This window comes from Sciurus carolinensis, chromosome 1 (assembly GCF_902686445.1).
Source record: "Sciurus carolinensis chromosome 1, mSciCar1.2, whole genome shotgun sequence".
NCBI lineage: Eukaryota > Metazoa > Chordata > Mammalia > Rodentia > Sciuridae > Sciurus > Sciurus carolinensis.
The window spans coordinates 143,978,539-144,001,131 of record NC_062213.1 but is presented as its reverse complement, the minus strand read 5'-3'; the positions used below and the strand labels follow the sequence as shown (position 1 = coordinate 144,001,131).

General features: G+C 36.4%; 1 protein-coding gene across 1 annotated transcript in view; it reads left to right on the top strand.

Moving 5' to 3' along the window:
* The first annotated feature begins 1,217 nt into the window (after positions 1–1,217).
* Ptgfr (prostaglandin F receptor) overlaps positions 1,218–22,593 on the top strand; it is a 41,230-nt gene continuing 19,854 nt past the window's right edge. Inside the window, 2 exon segments of the mRNA XM_053743432.1 lie at positions 1,218–1,484; positions 2,947–3,816. Coding sequence (XP_053599407.1) covers positions 3,019–3,816 — 798 coding nt within the window. The 5' untranslated portion in view covers positions 1,218–1,484; positions 2,947–3,018.

Here is a 22,593-nt window from a genome sequence, read left to right as displayed (position 1 = left end):
GAGAGATGAACGAGACCCCTGTAGGAATTCATTTCAGTGGGAGAGACATAAGGAAACCAATAATTGTAATGAAATGTGATGAAATGTAATTAAAGAAAAGAGCCATGCTCTGTGTTGCTCACATTTTCAGTGTGGTTTATTACCCAGTTGTTCTTTGGATGCTGACCATCTTGGTATAATATTTCATTCAAAATATTTAATTAACCAAACATTCACTTCTTTGGCCATACCTAAGTAAGTTTTTTTTTTTTTTTACAAGTTATGATCATATCAATTTAAAAAATCTCAATATCTACCACAAGGGAAAACTGCAGCCATTCTTTTCTACAATTAATGGCTAACTTATTTGACCTCATCACTTTTGCATTTTATGATCCTTTCCAATTTCCAGGAATTTAGAGTCTGCTTCTGATTCCAGAATGGAGAAATGACACTTGTTTCCATGTGGCACCCGTTTTTCTCATAGGTGGTGGCAATATTTTATAAAAGTAAAAAGAACAAAAGCCCAATAGATTCGCCTAAGTTTTAGGCTGCAAAAAAATGAGACAGTTAATAGATATGGATGTGATATAATCAAAAGAAATCACAGTATTTTAAAATGGATCAAATAGTAATTATTAATGAAATATGAATATTTCTTTACTTCATTTTAAACTGATCTCCACAAAATTTGTTAGATGCACATTTCTTTGAGTCTACGTATCACTAGAAATTCTCTCACCAGTGGGTGTTTATAATCCCTGAAGGTCACTCACCCATTTCCCTTCTCATTTCTTAGACAGCAGGAAAAGAGTTCAGTACTCTAAGGGTACACTGTAGGGCTGTGCCTTCATTTACAACCCTTAAATGGAATGCCTGTTTTTCACTCACCAGGGAGATCTAATACAATATTCTCCCGCAAATACGCAGTCCCTTTCTAACTACTCTCTTTATCCTTTTCGGGCTGGACTTGAAATGAGTTCAGTCTGACAGTCCGACAAACTAGACTACCCTCAGCTCTCCGGATTCTTCTCTTGAACCCTCAAAAATGGCCCCTTTAATTTGAAAATGAGTTTAAAATAAAACTTTCCGTAGCTAGTCCGGTGGCTTAGAAGGCAGCTCTGCTGCATTTGGGGTGGCCTCAGCATCTGATGGCGCTGTCCTAGTCTCTCCCTGTCCCTCTCCGGTGGAAAAGGGGGCGGGGAGGAAAGAGAAGAAGGGGCGGAGGTCACCCGCGCCCTCCATCCTGTCCTGGCTGCGAGCGTAGCTAGGTGCAGCGGGATCAGAGGGGCTGCCAGCAAATTTCCGGTGAGAGGATCAACCGCGTAGAGCCGACCAGCGGTGGGACTGGAGCCGGGACTTGAGCCGGTGCTGGAGCAGGAGCGCTGGGCTGCTCTCCCTGGAACTTGCGGTGGCGGCTGTACTAGGCTGAAAGCACCATGGTGCACGGACCTAAGCGCTCTGGGGCTCCGGCGATAGCCCAGCTGGCCGCCCAGAATACCGAGGTAACCATCTCTCCAACCGCTAGATTCCCATGCATCTACCTCTCGTTGTTCAACCCAACCCAGGTTTAACCCACCCTCTTCCTGAGACGCCGGGCGGTAGATGCAGCCGACCGCGCTGGAGGACACCTTAGGCTGCGCTTGGCAACAAGTTTGGACCAGATTCCCTAAGCTGGGGAGATAAAGAAGGATGTTCGGGCTGGCCGTCCCGATTGTGAGCTGGGCGGATGGGGACCAGGTAGAAGGGATCTCAGATGACAAAATAGGCGAAAGGGAAGATCCCTTTCTCTCCCTGTGGTTCCCTGCCGGCTATAGTTCGTGTCCTCACCCGGGCCGGCTCAGGCCTTTGGCAAGCCTTTGGCGCCCCCCAGGCAGGGTGGGAGGGAAAACAATCTCTGGCGTTTGAGCAACTGCAGAAAGTTTCAGCAACTTAGTAGGTTTAGGGAATATGTTGCAAGCAGAAGCTGGGGGCCGCAGGGTTAGTGACAGGCGAAAGTTGTACTGTGAGTAAGACCTAGAGGAGGCAGCCGTCCCCCGAGTAGCCCAACCGGCTCCATTGGGGCCGTTTCGGTCCCAGGAAAGACTGGCTTCGTGATTCCCAGCCTCCCGGAAAGCAACTTGGGAAACGCCAATCGAATCAACTTCAGGCAGGGGGATTATCGTAGTGTGTATCTAGTGCCTGTGACTCAGGACTCAACTCCTTGGGGACAGAGCAAAAATACTTTGCATTGAATATTGCTTCTCTGAAGCTGTGACTTAACAGCAGTTTGGCAGATGTGCCCAGAGCAAGCGCGAACCTCCCCTTTCATCATCAGAAAGGAGGATTTCTGCACAGGTGTAACTAGATCAGAAAAACCTTCCCAAAGATTCACCGCTCTGCCTTCCAGGAGTCCATACGTGTGTTATGTGACTTAGGTTTTAGAAACATATTGAGAAACGCTCCATTTAACATGAGCTTGTTGGTCCCCCTCCCAAACTTTAATGAAGACTGATATGTCTGCCTGACAAAGAGGTGGTTCACCTGGGGGATAACCGGCAGTTTGGGGACAAAGTCTTTCAGAAAAAGGAGAAGCAATTTAAAAATGATTTATTTAAATAGATTGTTATGCTTTTAAATAGAATCTTGTTAGTATTTTGCAAACCTTTAAAGTTTGAATGTGTCAGTTAAGCGTCCGGAGGACATTGAGGATTTGGGCTTGAGTGAAATCAGCACTCGAGCCCATTTGCAGAGGGAAGATAACCAAGGGCTCTCAATTTTGACTTTTTTTTTTAACCTTGAAAAGAAAAAAAAAAAAAAAAAAAAAAACCAAAAACAGATGGGTGCTACTTTCAGTATGATGCAACCTTGCTTATCATAGGCCTAGGCCAGACAAATCCGATCCCACCACAGGGTGCTGGGATACTTTGGTCTTAAGTGTCAGATGATCGGTAATTTGGTATTTAAAATTCCTCTCTTATGCTACAGATGTCTGGACTGCAAACCTGCACAGTTTTGAGAGAGAGATGACTTGAGCAGCCAGCTGTTATCTCCACAACAATGTCCATGAACAATTCCAAACAGCCAGTGTCTCCTGCAGCTGGGTTCCTTTCAAATACAACCTGCCAGACAGAAAACCGACTTTCAGTATTTTTTTCAATAATCTTCATGACAGTGGGAATCTTGTCAAACAGCCTTGCCATTGCCATTCTCATGAAGGCATATCAGAGGTTTAGACAGAAGTCCAAGGCATCATTTCTGCTTTTGGCTAGTGGCTTGGTAATCACAGACTTCTTTGGTCACCTCATCAATGGAACTATAGCAGTATTTGTATATGCATCTGATAAAGACTGGATTCGCTTTGATCAATCAAATGTCCTTTGCAGTGTTTTTGGTATCTGCATGGTATTCTCTGGTTTGTGCCCACTTTTTCTAGGCAGTGTGATGGCGATTGAGCGGTGTATCGGAGTCACCAAACCAATATTTCATTCTACGAAAATTACATCCACACATGTGAAAATGATGTTGAGTGGCGTGTGCTTGTTCGCTGTTTTTATTGCTTTGCTGCCTATCCTTGGGCATCGAGACTATAAAATTCAAGCATCAAGGACTTGGTGTTTCTACAACACTGAACATATTGAAGATTGGGAAGATAGATTTTACCTTCTACTTTTTTCTTTTTTGGGGCTCTTGGCCCTTGGTGTTTCATTCTTGTGTAATGCCATTACAGGAATTACACTTTTAAAAGTTAAATATAAAAGTCAGCAGCACAGACAAGGCAGGTCTCATCATTTTGAAATGGTCATCCAGCTCCTGGCTATAATGTGTGTATCCTGCATTTGCTGGAGTCCATTTCTGGTAAGACCCTCAAGTTTTGACAATTTCTGCTTTCTTGGGTTTTCCATGTTTGATACAAGGTTTGTTGTCTTTATTAAAGTTGCTGGTCTGGAACTTCAGTCTTTCAAATGCTGGAATTTCCTCTTCCTCAAAACTGATTTCAGCACTCAAGCTCTGGCTTAGAATTAAGCTATGCATTACATACTTGGTTTTATTTTCATAGGCTTTGATTTGAAAGAAATGTGTTGCTAAACAATTCTAACCATGGTGTTACCTGTTTGCATGCAGTACTGTAGAAGTAAAGTAGTTTTAACAGAAGTAATGCATTTTTAATATACCGATTATGATTACTTTCTAAAAAATGACCAATTATAACACAACATTGGATCAGAGTCTAGTAAGTTTTGACAGAAAGTAATCCAGATTTTTAATTTGCAGATAAAGACTAGTAACTACTAAGTTCTTTTAAACCGGTAATGACTAGGTCTCAACTTATAAAATATGGTGATTTCAGATAGTTGGATAGTTCAGGTGAACTATATGGATAATTGAAGTGAAGAAATCATTAGTGTACTAATCCTGAGAACAATGCTGATAGCCTGGGAGAAGTATGGTTGATAGGAGGATCAGAGACCCTTCCTTTTTTCTTTCATCTTTTTTTTTAAAAAAACAAGTTAGCCAGCAGATATATGTGATAGCTTGGTATTTTAATTTGGAAATGAAGGCTAACATTAGGGATTAGTAACAAACCCAAATCATTCATGTGACATTCTAGATAGAAGAAAAAAAAAAAAACAAAATAACACTTATGAAAGATGACATGAATTTAATTCCTCCCAGTATTTTACTTTATGATGGAAAGAATGATAGCATGCCATGAAAGAGGAAAAAAAAAAAAGATCCTTCTGTAGGGAGCAAGTGACAGCAAAGATTATTTTCATTACCTCCTCTGCAATAATTAAGAAGTGGGCTGGCGTCCAGAGATAATAACACAGCTTAGAAAAAGGTGTGAGTGAGGCAAAAGGAGAGGTAAGACAAAGGTAGAGGCAAGGTATAGGTTGTGGCAGGTGGTGGCATGAAGGTGCTTGTTAGTAATGTATTTTTCCAAGGTCCCAAACAGACTCATTGTCCAACCATTGTTGCCAGTGCAGTTTTGATAAATAATCCTGATAATTTTTGTACACATAAATATTCATAAAGAGTGTTACTGCAGACATATCCCAGGATAGAGTTGATTTATTTAACAAAATGACTTCTGCTTTTCTAATAGTTTTTCATTTCTATTCAACTTATTGCCTCACAATTTGAATTTAGGCTCTTGAATTGTTACATTATTTAAAAAAATTTCATGTAGTTCTTGAGTTGGCCAGATTATAAGGACCCAGTCAGGAGGGGACTGAGTCTATTAGTGACAAGTCAACCTTTTGAGACTTGCTTTTTAAATCAATTTAGGAGGCTTTAGGTGAATCAAAGTAAGGTCAGGTATTTTAATTTGGAAGTGAAGGCTGAAGTTAGGGATTAGCAATTTATGCTTATGGTAGTTGTTTGATTGATCTATGCTTATAGCATAGTTGTTTGAATTGAAAAAGATGAGTTTTAACAACATTTGGAATCGCGTTGAGGTACTTTTTGAGGTGCTTAATTTATGCCACTTGACTAAATTAATTCCACAAGGGGAATGATTCTTCCTCATTTTCTAAATTAAATTTTGAAAAAAAGTACCTTTTCAAAATAATTATGAGTGAATTAAAATTGATTTGTGAGTTGTGAAGGGAATATGAAGACACTGAGAAAAGTGTTCAAAAATATTCCAGGAACTTACAAAATAGTCATAGCTTTGGAGGAAACCTTAAAGCAATGAGGTAGTGCATTAAAGGAGATAATCTGGATAACTGAAGTTATCATTTGTATTATCGTTCTGAGGAATCTTAAAAATTCTGTTCTGGCTTTTGACTTTGAGAAATAGGAGTGATAGACTTAAGAAAGTGAAATTTTATTCTCTTGCCTTGGGTATTTTGAATTTACTCTTTTCTCTAATTTCCTTTCCTGAATATTTGATTTCTTTCATTGTTGGAATAGATATTATGATTTGATTCATATTTTGGTCACATTTTCTAATGGAAACAATTCATTTTTATGGAACATTTTCTGAGCTCTGCTGTCTCTTTGACTGAGTTATTGAGACATCCATGGCCACTGTCAATACTTGTAAAATGCTTTTAAGCGTGAAATTATTTCTGTGTTAGATGTGTAATAGGTATACCACAGATTCTCCTTAATGGATTGATATTTTGAGTTGTTTCAAGGATTCTTTGCAGTCTTAGCTCCTTCTGTGGAGGCTGGTCTTCATGGTAATTTCTGAACAAGGAATTTGTAAGTTTGTTGATATGACCTTAACTGAATCTTAGGGATTCAGGCAGGTGTAAATGTGACCCTAGTGAGAAACTCAGGCTTGAAAACACCAAAATAACCAACACTGATACCTCAGTTGAAACATTTTTCTTTTTTCCTAAAATGTCTGGAGGATTTGCACAGGTGTTAATGATGAAGCCACCTTTCTCCTGCCCACCTCCGGCTTCTTACTTTTTAAAAGTACCTCTACAACCAAGTTTTTAGATTCCCATAGTTAACTATAATGGTGACAGCCTTCAGGCCAATGGACTACTTTGCAGCATGTGCCTTTTCTCTGATAAGTTTGAGTGATTGGATTTGTAATTTGAATGAACATCTGAACACATTATTTTACCTGTGTTCACTGTCATTTTCAAGTCTTACTCTGAAATAGAGGTAGCAGTGCATATACGAGAGAAGGAAGTGGGAAAGGTGCAGATATTTGTCTGTACTTGACAGGATACAGTGCATCTAAACTTAATAATGGCATAATATCTAAAATTGTTCAGATTTATACTGGATATTAATTTTATAGACTGAATTTTATTTAACCAATACAAGGGTTAAATGATGGCGATGTTTGTTTGAATTCTCTTTATAATAGGCTTTAATGTTTTTGAGTAGTTTTAGTTTTATAGAAAAATAAACCAGTTAACCAGCAACCCCCCTCCCTGCACACAATGACCCTTATTATTAACATTAGCATTAATGAGGCACATTTGATGCAAACTGATAAGCTAATGTTGATACATTATTATTACCTACAGTCTGTTGTTTATCTTAAAGTTCTCTGTGTTGTACATTCTATGGGTTTTGACAAATGTATAATAACATCTGTCCACCGATGTGGTACCGTGCAGAATAGTTTCACTGTCCTATAAACTGTCTACAAACATTTCAGAAAAAATTCATGAAAATGAAATTGTTTCCTCTAGAAAATATATTCAGAATATGATTTAAATCAAATCTACTCCAACAATGAAGAAACCCAAAAACTCAGGAAATTAGAAAAAAATGTAATATGCTTTATTTTCCCAATGGGGAAAATGTGCTTTTCTTCCCCCTAAAGAAATTGAGATTTAGAAATGTTGTATAAACATTGCATTTTCTTAAAATATAACTTATTACTGACTTTTAAAAATTTACAGTGTCTGGGTTTCATAATTGTAAACATGGTTAACTCATATAAATTCACTTAATTATAGTCGTAACTGAAAAACGTGAGGAACTATAATAGCCTTTTAGCTTACAGTGCCATGTAGAAACATATTAACTTCAAACATTTTTGAGAGTCAAAAAGAATTTTAAAATTACCTTGTGTGGTTCACAGGCAAATTATTTTTTTCTTGGTAAATGATCTCAAGGAGGTTCTTTTTGATGTTTCTGTTTCGTGGGGGAATATTTACCAGCACTTTCAAGGAATATTTTCTTAATATTCTTTGTTTATGCCTTTATACATGTAATGGTTCTTTTTAATGCTATCTTTCCAGAACACATAACACTAAGAGGGATTTATTATTATTGCTATGTGTATTTCACCAATTTGGCAGAGCGTTAAATACTTGTTGACTGATTGACGTAACTTAAGTAGTATGAATGTCAAGAGATTGGAAATGATTGACCAGAATATGGATTCTGAGTTTTGTAGGTATGAGTTAAGCAAATACTGAAACCAAATAGTAATTTTTAATGTTTCCTAAGTCAGCAACTGCAGACTTGTGAACTGTTAAACTTCAGCTGTCTTTTACTAGAAGGCCAGTTGTTTGTTTTATCATCTCTTTAGGGAAACAGGATCATTTTGCATAGAGGAAAACTATAAAGTATATAAAAAGCAAAACGATTTCTTATGTAGTTGAGTTTATCCAAGAAAGTGTCCTCTTGCATATGTAGATTTTGAGTTTGACTTTTGAAAGGGAGTTACTTTATGCTAATATTTCTAGTCAGTGTAGTTAACCATCATTTGGTTTCGAGGGTGATTATCAAAACAAGATCACAGAACTGGATTGTTAATTGAACTTTGACTGAAATTACTTAAAGGTACTGGCATTGTAATGACCAGTTTTTACAGCCATCATGGCAAATGATGGAGCGATGTGACATCATAGGACATTTGCCTGTTAAGTGAAGATTGTTCTCTTTGAAAGCTGACTCTCATCATTATATTTAAAAATAACGTAACGGGAATATGTGTGTGTGTCTGCACTTAATATCAAAAGGGTGGTGAATGAATGTCCCTCTCTGTGTTTTAAGTGAAAAGAAAAGGTGCAAAATGTATAAATTGTGTGTGTGCATGTGTATATATATATATATATATATATAGTATGTACTTCTGTATAAACATAAAAGTGTACATTTGTGTATGTGTATATACACAATTGTTAAATTATTTTCCAAATTAAAAAATTGGTTAGCTAATCCAATATTGGATCTGATTATACCACTTAAGAGGGTTTCTAATGTATTGCACTTAATTAAAACCAAGAGGGCTCTTTTATAAATGCGGTCGTTTTGGTTTATTTCTCACTTTGGAGGGGCATGAGGATAATGAGAGTAGCTGGCAGAGGAGTGGTTCTGGGAGATGTGGGAGACCCCTCATCCCCAACCTTGGCATTCTCTTGCTTGGACACTCTCTTCTTGGCATTTCTGTGGTTTTATCTCTTTCTCTTTTCTGATCACTCAAATATTCCTTCTTCTACTTAGGCTATTTTAGAAAGGAAGATTTCTCTTCTCCTCTCTGTCTCCTACCTCTGCTTTATTTCCCTTATAGCACTTGTCAGTATCTGATCATATAGTACAGATCTCTTGGTTCATCTGGTGGTTTTGAGTTTTACCCTGGCATGCAAGCTGCTTGAGGGAGGAGACCCTGTTGATTGCTACATCTCCAGCTCCCAGAGCAATGCTGGGCACATAAATGGTATCCATAAATATTTGTTAAATGAATTTCATGTAAAGGAGGCTGCATTCGGTTGTCTACACTTGTTTCCACTTTGAATTCACTTCATGACTGAGATCAGGATCTGTCGAGTAGGCTCCAGGAATATTTTTAATGCTTCCAGTTTGTGACCAGGTTCGGAGAGCTCTGAGAAGGGAACGTCTCTGTATGGAGGTTCCCTGAGGGTATCAACAGAAGGAAAAGTCCAGGAGAATCCCCAGCATTCTGAAGTTTCAATCTGGGGCTAGAATTTAGGACTTTTGTGAGCATCTAGAGAAATTTCACAGATGAACCAGTGAATTAGTTTTGGTATTTTACTTTTATGATATTATAATAATTTGTTGATGTGTCATTTTCTCTGTTAGTCTCTGTACGTGGTGGTAAGGTTCTATGTTTTAGTGTCTAAAGAGAGTGAGTAACTAATTGGTGTTTGTTGAATGAATAAACTAATAAACCAAGTATTGAATGCAAAGTATTGAGGCAAAGGAAAATATTAGGCAATAGAAATTTGGATTAATTTTGCCCCATCGTCTTTAGCACTGACTTTTACTCTACAGCCACACAATTTTTTCATGTTATATTTGTTTTTTATTGGTGTTTCATCTTTGAGGGAGTCATGTCAGGGGACAAGAGAAGTAAATTACATTGAATAAAGACTTCCAGATGTTGCATGTTGTTGTTATAAAATGAAATCTCTGCACTAAATGTTGAAATTTGTCTGAAAAATGGCCTTACTAACGTCATGTCTTCAGCAGCTGATTGAACGAACATATATAGTTCCATTCATAGTGTTGACACTAGAAGATGAGGTAGGTTTTATGTTCACTAATGATTAATTCTCAGAAAAATCTGAAAGCTCTTTTTAGAAGATCTCATGGTACCCCACCCAGATTCTCCTTTTGGGGGAGTGTTATTTGGGAAAATTTCCATCAGCTGATGGTGCCTGCCTTGACCAAGGTTGTATCCCAGGGTCTCTGTGGTCATTCTGCGTGTGAATGGTGACAGATGAATGTGAAGATACAAGGCCCTTGCTCTTCACCTCATTTGGTACATATCTGAAGACCTCTTCATCTTCAGAGCTTGCTGAGGCATCTGCTGAGGGCTTTCCTTACATCTGCTGGGCACGTCTGCTTCTGTTCAATTCTGCTACCCTGGCTGCTTCCAACTCTCCAGAAAGCTTCCTGCAGGCAGAGTTCTGTCTCAGTTTATTTCCTGACGAGTCCGCCTAAGGGCAATGATCCAGAAGTCCATTTGTCCATGCCTTATCTACGTATCAGGTATTTTACACGTAAGGCTTAAGGTTTGATTAGATAAATATATGGAAATTGAACTCATTTGAAGAGAATATCATCTTCCTCCAAGGATATATGTGGTGTAAAATCGGCCAATTGAAGGTCAATCAATTAGAAAGACACTGCCGGGTTGAGAAATTACACAAAAATCTGTTGCTTAAAATGAGCATGGTGGTCTGAAATGCTTTGTTATTTTAGGGTCATTTACTCTTGGCAAAAACGACTTCCTGTTTTTAAAGAGAAAGACTAATAAAAATGCCCAAAGATGTCATGGACACGGAGGTGGCACTTACAAAACATTAGTTGAATGATTTAAGCCCAAGCAAATCAGAAACATGTGGATTAAATTTATACCCTCATGGGTATAAAATTTTCTAGTTTAATGTGTTTGGGGCTTTATATTAAGACCCAGCACATTTGAAAAACAATTTAAGATGTTGCTGTGTTCCAAATCTCCTTGGGTTGCCAGTCTTAATATTATTTGTTCAGACTGATACTTAGAGGAAGTATATAAAATTCATTCCATTTATATATGCTGTGGGAGGTTCTTTTAGCCACACTGATTTGACCTGATACATCAATGTCATTTATCTGTATTCAGGGAGGACATCATCCAATAAAAGAAATTTGTCTTTGATTTTTGTAAATATACCTTTCAGAGCTTGTGTGAACCTGTCATTCTGTTTCCCTGACCTGGGTGTAAGGGTGTTAATGCCACAGAGGAGTGGATGCAGTTGTGGGTTATGCAGACAGGGATGTGGTTTTCCTCACTCCTCAGCTCTTGAATCCCCAAATAAAATTCAGACTGTGGAATGCTGGGACGGAGTGTGGCTGTGGTGTGATGGCAAAGGAGACAAAGACAGTTGGATTATATAAAAGCAATTATTTCAGCTTTTTGTGCACTGTCCCAAATTAAGCCTTCCCTTGAGATGAATGTAGCTGAGAACAGGCTAAGAACTTGAATCTCAGCCTTATTGCTTCTTAGCTATGACCTTGGAGTTAATTTTTGACATCTGTGAACTGATTCTCATGATAGTACTTACTCAGAGGAACTATCATGTTAAATGGTTTGATCTCCCTAAAATCTCATAAAAGTGATTGGCACATGGTAAATGCACGACAAAATATAAAAACACTCATTCTAATTCTGTTATTGCTGCTCACCATCTTGATTAAAAATAATAATTTGCTTTTAGTTCAGTTGTTTTCCATTTTCTCCTACATTAAGAAAGGCTGGTTATATTAGGGAAGAAGCTCATAGCTTCAGAAAACTTTCTTGGGCATTTACTTCCACTTCAATTTCAGATTATTACTCCTTATTTCATTATCTCATCAGAAGTAAAGATTGGAGATGCTAATCTTTTGAATCTCATTCTGTTCAAACATTTAAGTGATTTGTAATTGTAATTCTATAATTTATTAAGATCTTAATTTTCAAGTAATTCGAATCACGTCAAAATTAGCAAAAATTGTTGAGACCTTTAATTATAAGGCATTATACATGGAGTTGTGAATGGTACCACACAGTGAAAGATAAAGCTCTTTTTTCAAAGAGTTCAAAACTTATGTGAAGTAAAAGCTGAAGGTCTTAGCTCTTGGAGAGGTAGCATAGTGTGGTGACTTAGAGTCTGGGCTCCAGTTTTGTTTCTTCCACTTTGTGACCATATGGTTTGAACCATTATGTGCTTATATTTCCTCATATGTAAATAGGTACAGTAATAGCATCCATTGTATAGGTTTGGTGTAAGGATTAAATAGATTAATATATTAAAATGGTGTCTGACACGTATGAAGTACATATTCTTCAGTTATTATATTATTATCATTATTGTTGCTGTTACTATTAAATGATAATGTTGTCAGCTAATGATTTTGCCAGTTTTAAAATTATTTAGTAAATGAATAATGGTGTTACAGAAGAGAGCTGTCACTTCTAAACTAGTCATTCACCAGTAATTATTCATTAACTGAATTGATAAACATTGGGCACCTACTGTGTGTCAGGCACTGTTCAAGATATTAGAACAACAATCATTGTTAGTTAATTGTTCATAATACTGATGGCCTTAGGCAACAGTACTTACAAAAAATTTCATTGTTAAAAAATATAACAAACTGTCAATTAAATAAAAACATATCTTCCAAATTCCATTATCCAGAGACAACTATTACCATTCTAATAAGGACAATGTATAATTTTAATTCTTTGATGAATAGAGTGGTTAAACATTTTTCTCTTATGTTGATTGAACATTATCTCCTTTGTTTTGTGAATGTATGGGAATTTTTATTTTTCTATGTGATTTATAAGAACTCTGGGCAGCAAAGAAGAGATTATTCTGATATATTAAAATAGTTATAAAATCAGTTGTAAAAGCAATTGCCTTTTTCTTTGGTGTTTTTGTTTATAAGTAGGAAATTAACCACTACTTTCCTTTGTGGATACTGCCTTTTGTTTAAGGTTTAAGAAATGTTTTTTTTTTTTTTTTTTTTTTCAGAATAAGGTGATGTATCAGTATTCATTTCTTTTATTCCTCTAGTACTTTGCCTTTTTATTTTTATTTATGTTTATAATGCATTTATGGTTTATTGGTTATGGTTTAATTTTCAAGTAACTTATCTGTATTTTATTTTGAACAGTTAACTTGTTGCCCTCAAATACTTTATTGAAGGATCTTCCTGCAACTGTTTTAAACTCCAATGCTTATTACATATGAAATTCTTATCTGTGTTTGGATCTTTATGGACTCTTTATCCCATTTTATTTTTCTATCTTTAGCTTTGTGTACAGTTCTCATTCCCTTCACATTTTATTAAGACTTGTGCTCAATTTATTATTCCCTTTATCAATCATGATCTATCTTTCTATCAAAGTCATGTTTTAAATAATATTTGTGAATTTCAGCATATTACTGCTTTGCATCTGTTATATTCTAAGGTTTTAAAACTTTTGATTTTATTGTATATAATATCTTATTGTTTTTATATACTATAAAAGTAAGAAAATACTAATCTTGGTACTTTTTTATTGTGAAAAAATTCACATAGCATAATTTTCATCATTTTAATCATATTTAGGTGCAATTCAGTAACATTTAGGACACTCACAATACTATGCAATCATCACCACTACCTGGTACAGAACTTGTCCATCTCACCAAAAGGGAATCCTTACCGATGGATAATAATTTCTCATTTCCCATTCCTTGAAGCTCCTGAAAACTACTAACCTCATCTCTGTCTTTATGGATTTGCCTATTCTGGATATTTTGTATAGATGGAATCTTTCATGTCTTTCATGTCTGGCTTCTTTGACTTAGCCTAATGTTTTCAAAGTTTATGTTGTAGCATGTATCAGTACATCATTTCTTTTTGTGACAACATAATATTAATTTATGTGTAGATACCACATTTAAAAAATCCATTTGTTATTCATGGACATTTAGGTCATTTCCACCCTTTGGCTATGGAGTACAAAGTTTTTTTTGAGCACTGGTTTTCAGTTCTTTTGGGTATGTAACTAGGAGTGGAATTTCCAGGTTGTGTAATAATTCTATGTTTATTTACTTTTTTAAGGAATTGTTACCTGTTTTCCACAGGGACAACACCATATTGCATTCCTACCAAGAATGTGTAAGAGTCCTGATTACTCCAGATTTTTGCCAACACTTGTTATTTTTGTTTATTTTTTAATAACTGCTCTAAGGAATGTCAAACAGTAACTCATTGTAGCTTTGATTTGCATTTTCTTAATGACTAATGATGTTGCTCATCTTTTCATGCAGTTATTGGCCATTTATATATATTTTTTGAGAGTCATTTTTTGTGTTTAAATGTTATATTAGTTTCAAATTTTCTTTTACAATTTAATCTTCTACTTCCAACACTACAATTATACCTGTTTTAAAAATCAAAGGAAAAATTATTCTTTTTTATGTACAAGAAAAAATTAAGGAATTTAAATGTAGCTGACTTATGATGATTTGGCATCACTTCAGCATGTTTTTCTTGACAAGAGTTTTAGGTTTTTTTTAAAATTCTGACTATTGTTTCATTTAAGTTTTCTATTTTTATTTATCTTTTTAATTATATCCAAATTCTCAATACAGAAATTTACCACTTAACTTATTCTCTCAAAAAAACCTGATTGTATTATAGTAAAGTATATTAGCTTCTTTACATTTCTTGGTTAATTCCAGTGTCTTTGTTAATCAAATCTCTGTTGGTTTTAATTTTTTTTTTTTAATAGTAACTCAGGTTTCCCTGTTTCTTTGTTGAGTATTATTGAATTATATCTCAGACATTGTGAGAGAGATTGCATTCTGTTATACTTCTCTGAAGAGTATTAATGTTGCTGTTTAACAGGGAATTAATTTGATCAATCTCAAATCGCAAACTCTATTTCTATCAAAGCAGCTCAAATATTAGTTAAATTCTTCTATTTTTACATAGATTGCATGGAGGTCTGCCCCATGCATGTGTGGTTCAAGGGTCAGCCCACGATTTGGTAAGATTTTATGTAAACATTGGGGTTTTCCCTTTGTTCCTGTCTTGTTTCTTAACTCTATCATCTGATTCTTCAGGCTGCAAATACTGTGAGTTTTGTATCAGGGGTTTAGTTACTTTGCATGGCACAGATTGGGGTGTGCCAGAAACTGTGAATGGGACACTTATCCTTTTCCTATATACCAAATCTTTTCCAGAATTTGACTGTTTTTGGCTGCTCCCCAGTGTCTTCATGTGGTGGTGGTGTTTTTTTCATTTTCAGAACTTTTAGTTGTTATTTAAGTGAAGGTTGATTTCATAGGAACATTTTTGGCCATACTGTAATGGAACATCCTACTTGGATTTAGATTCAGATTGTTATTTTTTCCATTTTCTGAACGTATTTCCAACATTTTCAGAAGTTTGGTTAGGATATGGGTATGTTCTTCTGGCTAATCATTGCATATACAGAGTATAGTTTCTGTCACATAATGAGAAATCCATAAAATTTATTAAATGTTGAATGAATTGTTTCTTAATCATGCTATGAACAGTGAACAATTTTGTGGAATTTGACTGACATTTTGTTCTATTGACTTTGTTATTTCTGTAATTTCTTTTTGATTTTATTTCCCCCCATTCTAATGTTTATGATTTTAATTGATTTCTAGATCTGCTGGAGTGTAGTTAGATTTTAATGTGAAGAATAAGAAGACTTTCTTTAAAAATTATATGTTTGAAAAGGTATTTCCCTTGGTTAATAGTTTTGTTGATTAGTGAATTCTTATATCTAAATAGTTTTTCCTTAAAAGTGTCAACATTATTCTACTTTGTTTTCTTCATGTAGCTCTATAAAGAAGTCTGAAGTCAATCTAATTCTTTTCCTTTCTGAGAGGTTGCTGGTAGGATTATTCTTGAAATTTATTTTGGTGTGGGAATATTTTTGAAACTTTTTGCTCATATTCAGGGTACTCTTGAATCTGACTCAATTTTGATTTTTTACCTCATTGAAATTTTCTTTTTTCTGTTTGTACTTCTGCTTACTTTGTTATTTTCTTATGCAATGATTATTACAAGAATATCAGAGTTCCTTGATTTGTTATTCATAGGACTTATCTTTCCATGCATTGTATGTCTTTTTCTTTTCTACAAAAGTTCTACAACACTAATCTAGAGAAATCTGTTTTTATTGCAATTCTGTATTTTGAAATTGAGTGAGAGTAGTTTTCCTCTTATGTGTGGATGGAAAGTCCGTGGTTTTGCTGAATAGCCTCTTTCCGTAAGTATGACTACAGTCCAGTTACCTGGTGCACTCCCTCCCTCTGATTCATTGTGGCCCTCACTCTGAGCCGGAGTAGCCTTGACTACTTTTACTGTGCCAAGGGCAGCATGGAAATGAGTCACTGTCCGCCACATGGTGTACCAGCTCCCACTTTACATCTCAGAGAACTTCATGGGTGCACATATTCCCCTATTCTCTATTTTTGATCCCTTCTTAACTCTTTCCTTCCTTTGACAAAATTGGCAACATATATGGTGCTTCTTATTTGGTCATGGCAATGGGAATTTGGGCAGGAACATAGCGCAATGTGAAGTTCAATTACCTTCTTAAACCAAAAGGTCATTGTTACTTTAAAACATATCTCTGATAATATTCAGTCTAAGCTATAAAAATGGGCTTTAAAATTAGTTTAGTATTTAATCATTTCCAGTTCAGTCATTTTATCTGTAAGATACTGAAATGAATAGTATCATCAGTTCTTTTTTTATTGAATTGACTTTCAAATTTGTCCTGGTAAGATGTTTTGGTATTTTCAGTATAGCCTAATGCCATTCTTACTAAATGAATTACAGAATCATCAGATCAAAACAGAACCAGTAGAGATTTTCTTTTCTTTTGCTCTCATGCCCTCAATACCTCTCGGTTGCCTCCAGAATTCTGACAAAAGAAGAACAACAACAAAATAAAAATCAAAAACCAACGTGTAGTGCAAATATTCTATTTTCATTTTGTTGTCTGTATTCTGATAGCTGCTTAAGTTCACTAATTTAGAAAGTGTGAAGTTAAATAAAGAGGGTCAGTGTGAAAGAGCATGGATGGATTCCAGTTTAGAAAGCTGGTTGGTTCTTCCTAGTCCCAGGAATTCGATGTTGACCACAGTGGTCCTCAATACCTGTTAGTGGTCTATCCCTCTTCTAAGCCTATCCTAATTTTGGTTTGGAGTTGCACAAGATCTGAACATTAGGAAGAAACTTTTTAGGATTTCCCTCTAATCTAGTATATCCTGTGGGTCTGCTTAAATTAGAAATGGACTTTTTGGAAAAACTGGATTAGAATTACACATAGAAAGAGTGCACTGAGTGTCTTCTTACTTCTTATTTCCTAATATCAAGCTTATTTCCAGTTTGTAGCATAAGATGATAAATGATATCTCTATCATTATGCTTGTATTTATTGCAGTGAACAGAGAATCAGATTTGAGTGCATTTCAATCTTTGTATGCTCTTATAATGATATATTTTTTGTAACCAATAATTTCCATATTTTCCCCTTATGCTATCTCTGAATTAGAACAGTATATGACAACCAAATAGTTTAAAACTGTCTCCAATATTCCAGGCTTTGAGCTATTAAAGGATGTGTGGTGCTTCTTTTCTCCACTGAAAATCCAAAGATAGCTAAGGCTGATTCTTATTTCAAGGAAATTTAAAGAATTGCTGTTGCCAGTCAAGGAAAAAATTACCAAACAGTTCTAACTGCATGGCATATAAAGAAAAATCTCTGCCTTTTTTAAAAGAATATTTTTTTAGTTGTAGATGGACACAATGCCTTTATTTATTTATTTTTATTGTAGTGCTGAGGATCGAACACAGTGCCTCACACGTGCTAAATGGGTGCATTACCCCTGAGCCTCAACCCCAACCCCAGTCTCTGCCTTTTCTTGCTTCTCTCTAAACTCATAGAAGTCTAATGTATGGATGATGAATGTGGAGGCCAGCTTGCTAAAAGCATCCTTGGACTGTGGAAGTGACAGCCGTCTAAGAGTAATTTCTACTGTGTGCTGTTGACCTTCTCCTAATTGCCAACTTCAGGTTTGTCTGTATAAGCCACATGATCATAATACAAAAGTCAGTCTGCTTATTTAGATAGTTTTAGACTGATGTAGGTTTCCACATGGTCAATTTAGGAAGCTATTTTATGTGTGACCGTAAAGATAATGTGTCGCTGGCTCTTTGTGGTACCAAATCCACGGATATTTGTCACTGCCTGCAGCAACAATTTGCGCGGATCTTTATCGGTGGTGGACGGAAACGAACTACTTTAACTATCTTTCTTTAGTGGGCTGCTTTCTTGCTTATTCGCTTGTTCCCTGGGCTATAGAGGAAGAAAGACTTTTCTTAGGGAGAGAGAGAGGCTTTGCATAAGAAAGAGTCTTTGAGGGGAGAGAGACTGAGAGAAAGATAAAGAAAGGCTTCTATGCTTATCAGAGATCTATTTCTTCTTAGGCTTCTGCAGCTTCTTCTTAAAGGTGCATCCTGCATCCTGTGAACAAAAGGTGCGCTGCTTCTCTCTGCTTGCCGCTTTTCTCTGCTTGCTCCTGCTCCTTACTGTCGTGCTCCGCCTTCCGCCTATGGCCCGCTTATATTACCTCCAGGAGGTGGAAAGTAGGGCCATGCCTCTTATGCAAAGATTAGGCAAGAAGCTAGATGTCCGAGCAGCAAGATTAGGAGTGCTTGAGAACATACGCGCATGCATTGTGTGCGTGGACGATAAGTCACCTGAGTGTGCTTACGTCAATTAACCTCCTCGCTGCCGACAACCTCTGGCTGACTGGCAGGTGCCATCCTGGCGCCGTCTGCATGGCACAGCCCCCAACAATAATGAATAACCTGTTTTACCTATATCAACACCCTTGTCTCAAATGCCTCCCTTGAATATGACATTAATATATAAACATATCTTAATGTTAGTTAAATGTACCACCTTTCTCTTGGACTTCTTTGTTTGTTTTATTTGCTTTCCAAAAACTCATGTTCTAATCAGTTGACTTCAACTGAGAGATTATTTGTATGCTAAACAGTATAAAGAGACGAGGAGCAATCCGTTAGAAATCTTGCTTTGCAGTGATTTCTGAATGGTGTTTCTTCAGGTTCTGAAAAGGTCACAGAATACAAGCAAGCCTGCGGAATCTCTCTGTTATCCTCCAGCCCCTGCCTGAAGGTCAAAGAACTCTCCTTAGGTTTCAGCTGAAGGGGTGAAGTTTTCTTTTAGAATTACCTTCACTTTTCCTGTCCACTGAAGGGCACTGGGACCTGTGGGAAATGGTCAGGAGCCTTCTTTGTGGACTTCAGGCCTAGATGATGAACCCACACCACCCAGCTTGAAGAGGAGATTAACATGTAGTCATGACTTGAAGTACAGGCGATTGATTGCCTATTACCAAATAGTGCCTTTATAATTAAAATCAGAGTACTCCTATGTGAATGTTAGTTAAGTTACTAAACATTTTTTTCATCCAAAATTGTTTAAAGAAACTCCAGTTTTTCATAGATTAAAATACCATAGTTGCATGGCTTAACTCACGTGAAGTGTAGTCAAATGTGTATGTGACTGGTGGCTAAAAATGACCTCTTCATGATGAATTCGTACTGTAGCATATCATACTGGTTTAAATCTGTATTTTTTTAATTCGAGGAATTATAATTCTGAAATTCTTGATTTGTCTTTATTTAAATTTGTAATACTGTCCATGGAACCTGCTCTATTTATCTTGCATTTTTCTCTTTCTATGGATAAAATATAAGATCTGATTCTATCTACATAGAATTTGTACTGTTTGTTTGGTGACTCTCTCATCTTGCAAGTGAATAGGGAGCTCCTTAGTGACAGAGCCAATGTCATATGTTTCTACTCTGTTTCCTGTGGTGCCTGGTACACTGCTTGGAAAGGCTTAAGGAAAATGCAGCTCATCCTTTAGAATCCTTTAGTCACAAATGAAATTAGCGAACAAAACAGCAGCCTTATGGCCGTGATTATTAAATACTCATGAATGTCACACAAGGATTTTATTCTTAAAATTTTATTGTTTGATAAAAAAAGGTATAAACTTTTTCAAAATACAACCAGAAAACTATAATTGTGATGATCATTTTAAATTTAAAATTCTTGCTTAGTTTTGTCTTGTAGTGTAAGAAATAATAATTAATAAAAATAACCCGACCTACATATCTCCCACTGAGTGCAGACAGGACTGAATGTGCTCCACAGATGCTAACCCAGGGCATCCGCATGACATTTTTCTTGTGTATGCCCACAGACAGGGAAACCATTCATGAATATGTATGTTCAAAAGGTTCACTCAAAGGGCATAGTCATGTAACACTTGCATTTAGCACCTGATCAATTGCACATTATAAGTGATATATCACATCTGACCTTTTAGTTAAAATATTCTCATATGTAAGCCAAGGTTCTTCAGACATGAAGAAAATTCAAAGTTGACTGTACTTTGTGGAGAAAGATAAACATAATAAATGGGATTATTTTTATACTCTGTTGTTGTGCTGGCATAGGCCTGATTGAGGGTAATCTCTAAAAAAAAATTGGCTGCCTTCAATGATTTTTTTTTAAACAATATCTGCTTCTCTTCTCCCTTCTAGAGCTTTTGGCAATTCCCTTTGTCTCCTATCTTCACCTGTCCCTCACCTTAACTTGTCCTAATTTATCTGGGTAAATTTAAAACTTCAAAATTAAAAAAAAAATTAGGTAACTCAGTTATTTTACATTAAGTATTAAAATTAATCTGGATTTTATGCAGAGGTTTTAAATTCTTTTTTTAATTTTATTATTTTTATTCATTCTGTGTAGTTCTACATGACGATAGAATTCACTTTGATAAAATTATACAAGCATAGATTATATCTTATTCTAATTCAGACCCCATTCTTGTGGATCTATATGATGGTGGGATTCTCTTACATATTTTCAAATATGTACCGGGAAAATTATGTCAGATTCATTCCACTGTCTTTCCTACTCCTATCTCCTTTCCCTTCCCTTCATTCCCTTTGTCTAATCTACTGAACTTCTCTTCTCCACCCTCCCCCCACTTTATTGTGGTTAATCTTCCATGTATCAGTGAAAACATTTGACTTTAATTTTTTGGGGGTATTGGCTTATTTCACTTATCATGATAATCTCCAGATCCATCCATTTACTGGCAAATATCATAGTTATTCTTTTTTATGGCTGAGTAATATTCTATTGTGCATATATACCACAATTTATTTATTCATTCATCTGTCAAAAACCCCTAGGTTGGCTCCATAACATAGCTATTGTGAATTGTGCTGCTATAAACACTGATGTGGCTGCATTCCTGTGGCATGCAGATTTAAAATCACTTGGATATGTACTAAGGAATGGAAGCACTACGTCAAATGGTGATTCCATTCCTAGTTTTCTAAGAATCTCCACACTGCTTTCCAGAGTGGTTACACCAATTTGCAGTCTCACCAACAAAGTATGAGAGTACCCTTTTCCCCACTTTTTTTTTTTAACCCTTTGAAAAGACTTTGTACTCTTCTTTTTGTCATTGAAAGGTTAAAACCCCATCCAGAGGAGAGATATCATTGCTAAGTGCTTTGAGGGGATCAGTCAGACTTCAATTAAAACCAGAGGGTGTCATGAGGAGCCAGTTTCAGAATTTTGACTATAGCAGAGCAAACTTTTATCCTGAAAACGTGTTCCTCTTACCGAACAGCTTGTTTATTATCCCAAGTGTCTTGCACAATCTGGTGTGTTTGCTATCAGGACGCTACAGTTTGCAGTTATACCCAGGCATATTTGTGGCTTGAAGATATCACAGTCCTTGATTTTTTTTTTTTTTTAGGAGAGGCCAAGATATAGCCATAGTGAGAACTGACTATAGAAAATAATTAAAACATACATAAATGTCATGTTTAGCAGTAGTCATTTATTTGTTCAATAAAAATATTTCCTAGTGCATCCCAAGTGTCAGACAGCGTTCAAGGTGCTGGGACTGCACTGCTGGACAAGACAGGCAGCACCTCTTCTCTCATGGAGGGCACCTTCTTCCACAGATGGCAGCTGCAGAGGGCTAGGGGCAGTTTGGAGAGGACAGATAAGTAAATGAACATAATAGCAGGATTTCAAAGAGCCATAAGTGCTGTGACTGAGGGTGCGCATGGGGCTCTTTTGGACTGGGTGGTTGGGGACAGTCTCATGATGAACTTATCTCTGCATGGCCAAAAAAAGCCAGCCATGGGATGGTATTGGGACAGGGTGGGGACAGAGGGAGGAGCCAGCACAAAACCCAAGGGGAAGGGTGAACTTTTTGTAACCAGGGACAAAGTAAAGGTCATTAACTGGAGCAAGGATCGTGCAGGTGAAGATGGGAGGATTGGAGGACATAGGGGAAGGTAGGAGTCAGATTGTGTAGGACCTTGCAAGCAGTGGTGATTTTGACTTAAAATTTCTTTGGAAGCCTTTGGAGAGTTTCTTAATGAAACTTAATGATTGATATGATCTGATTCATGATTTAAAAATATCACTTTGTTGAGTAGAGAATGAATGCTCATAAAGCAGGATATGGCAGAAAGGTTTTGCTGGAAATTTCATTTAATGCATGAGTAATAAAGAAATTACTTTTCTAGCACTTATATTGGGAAGTAAGG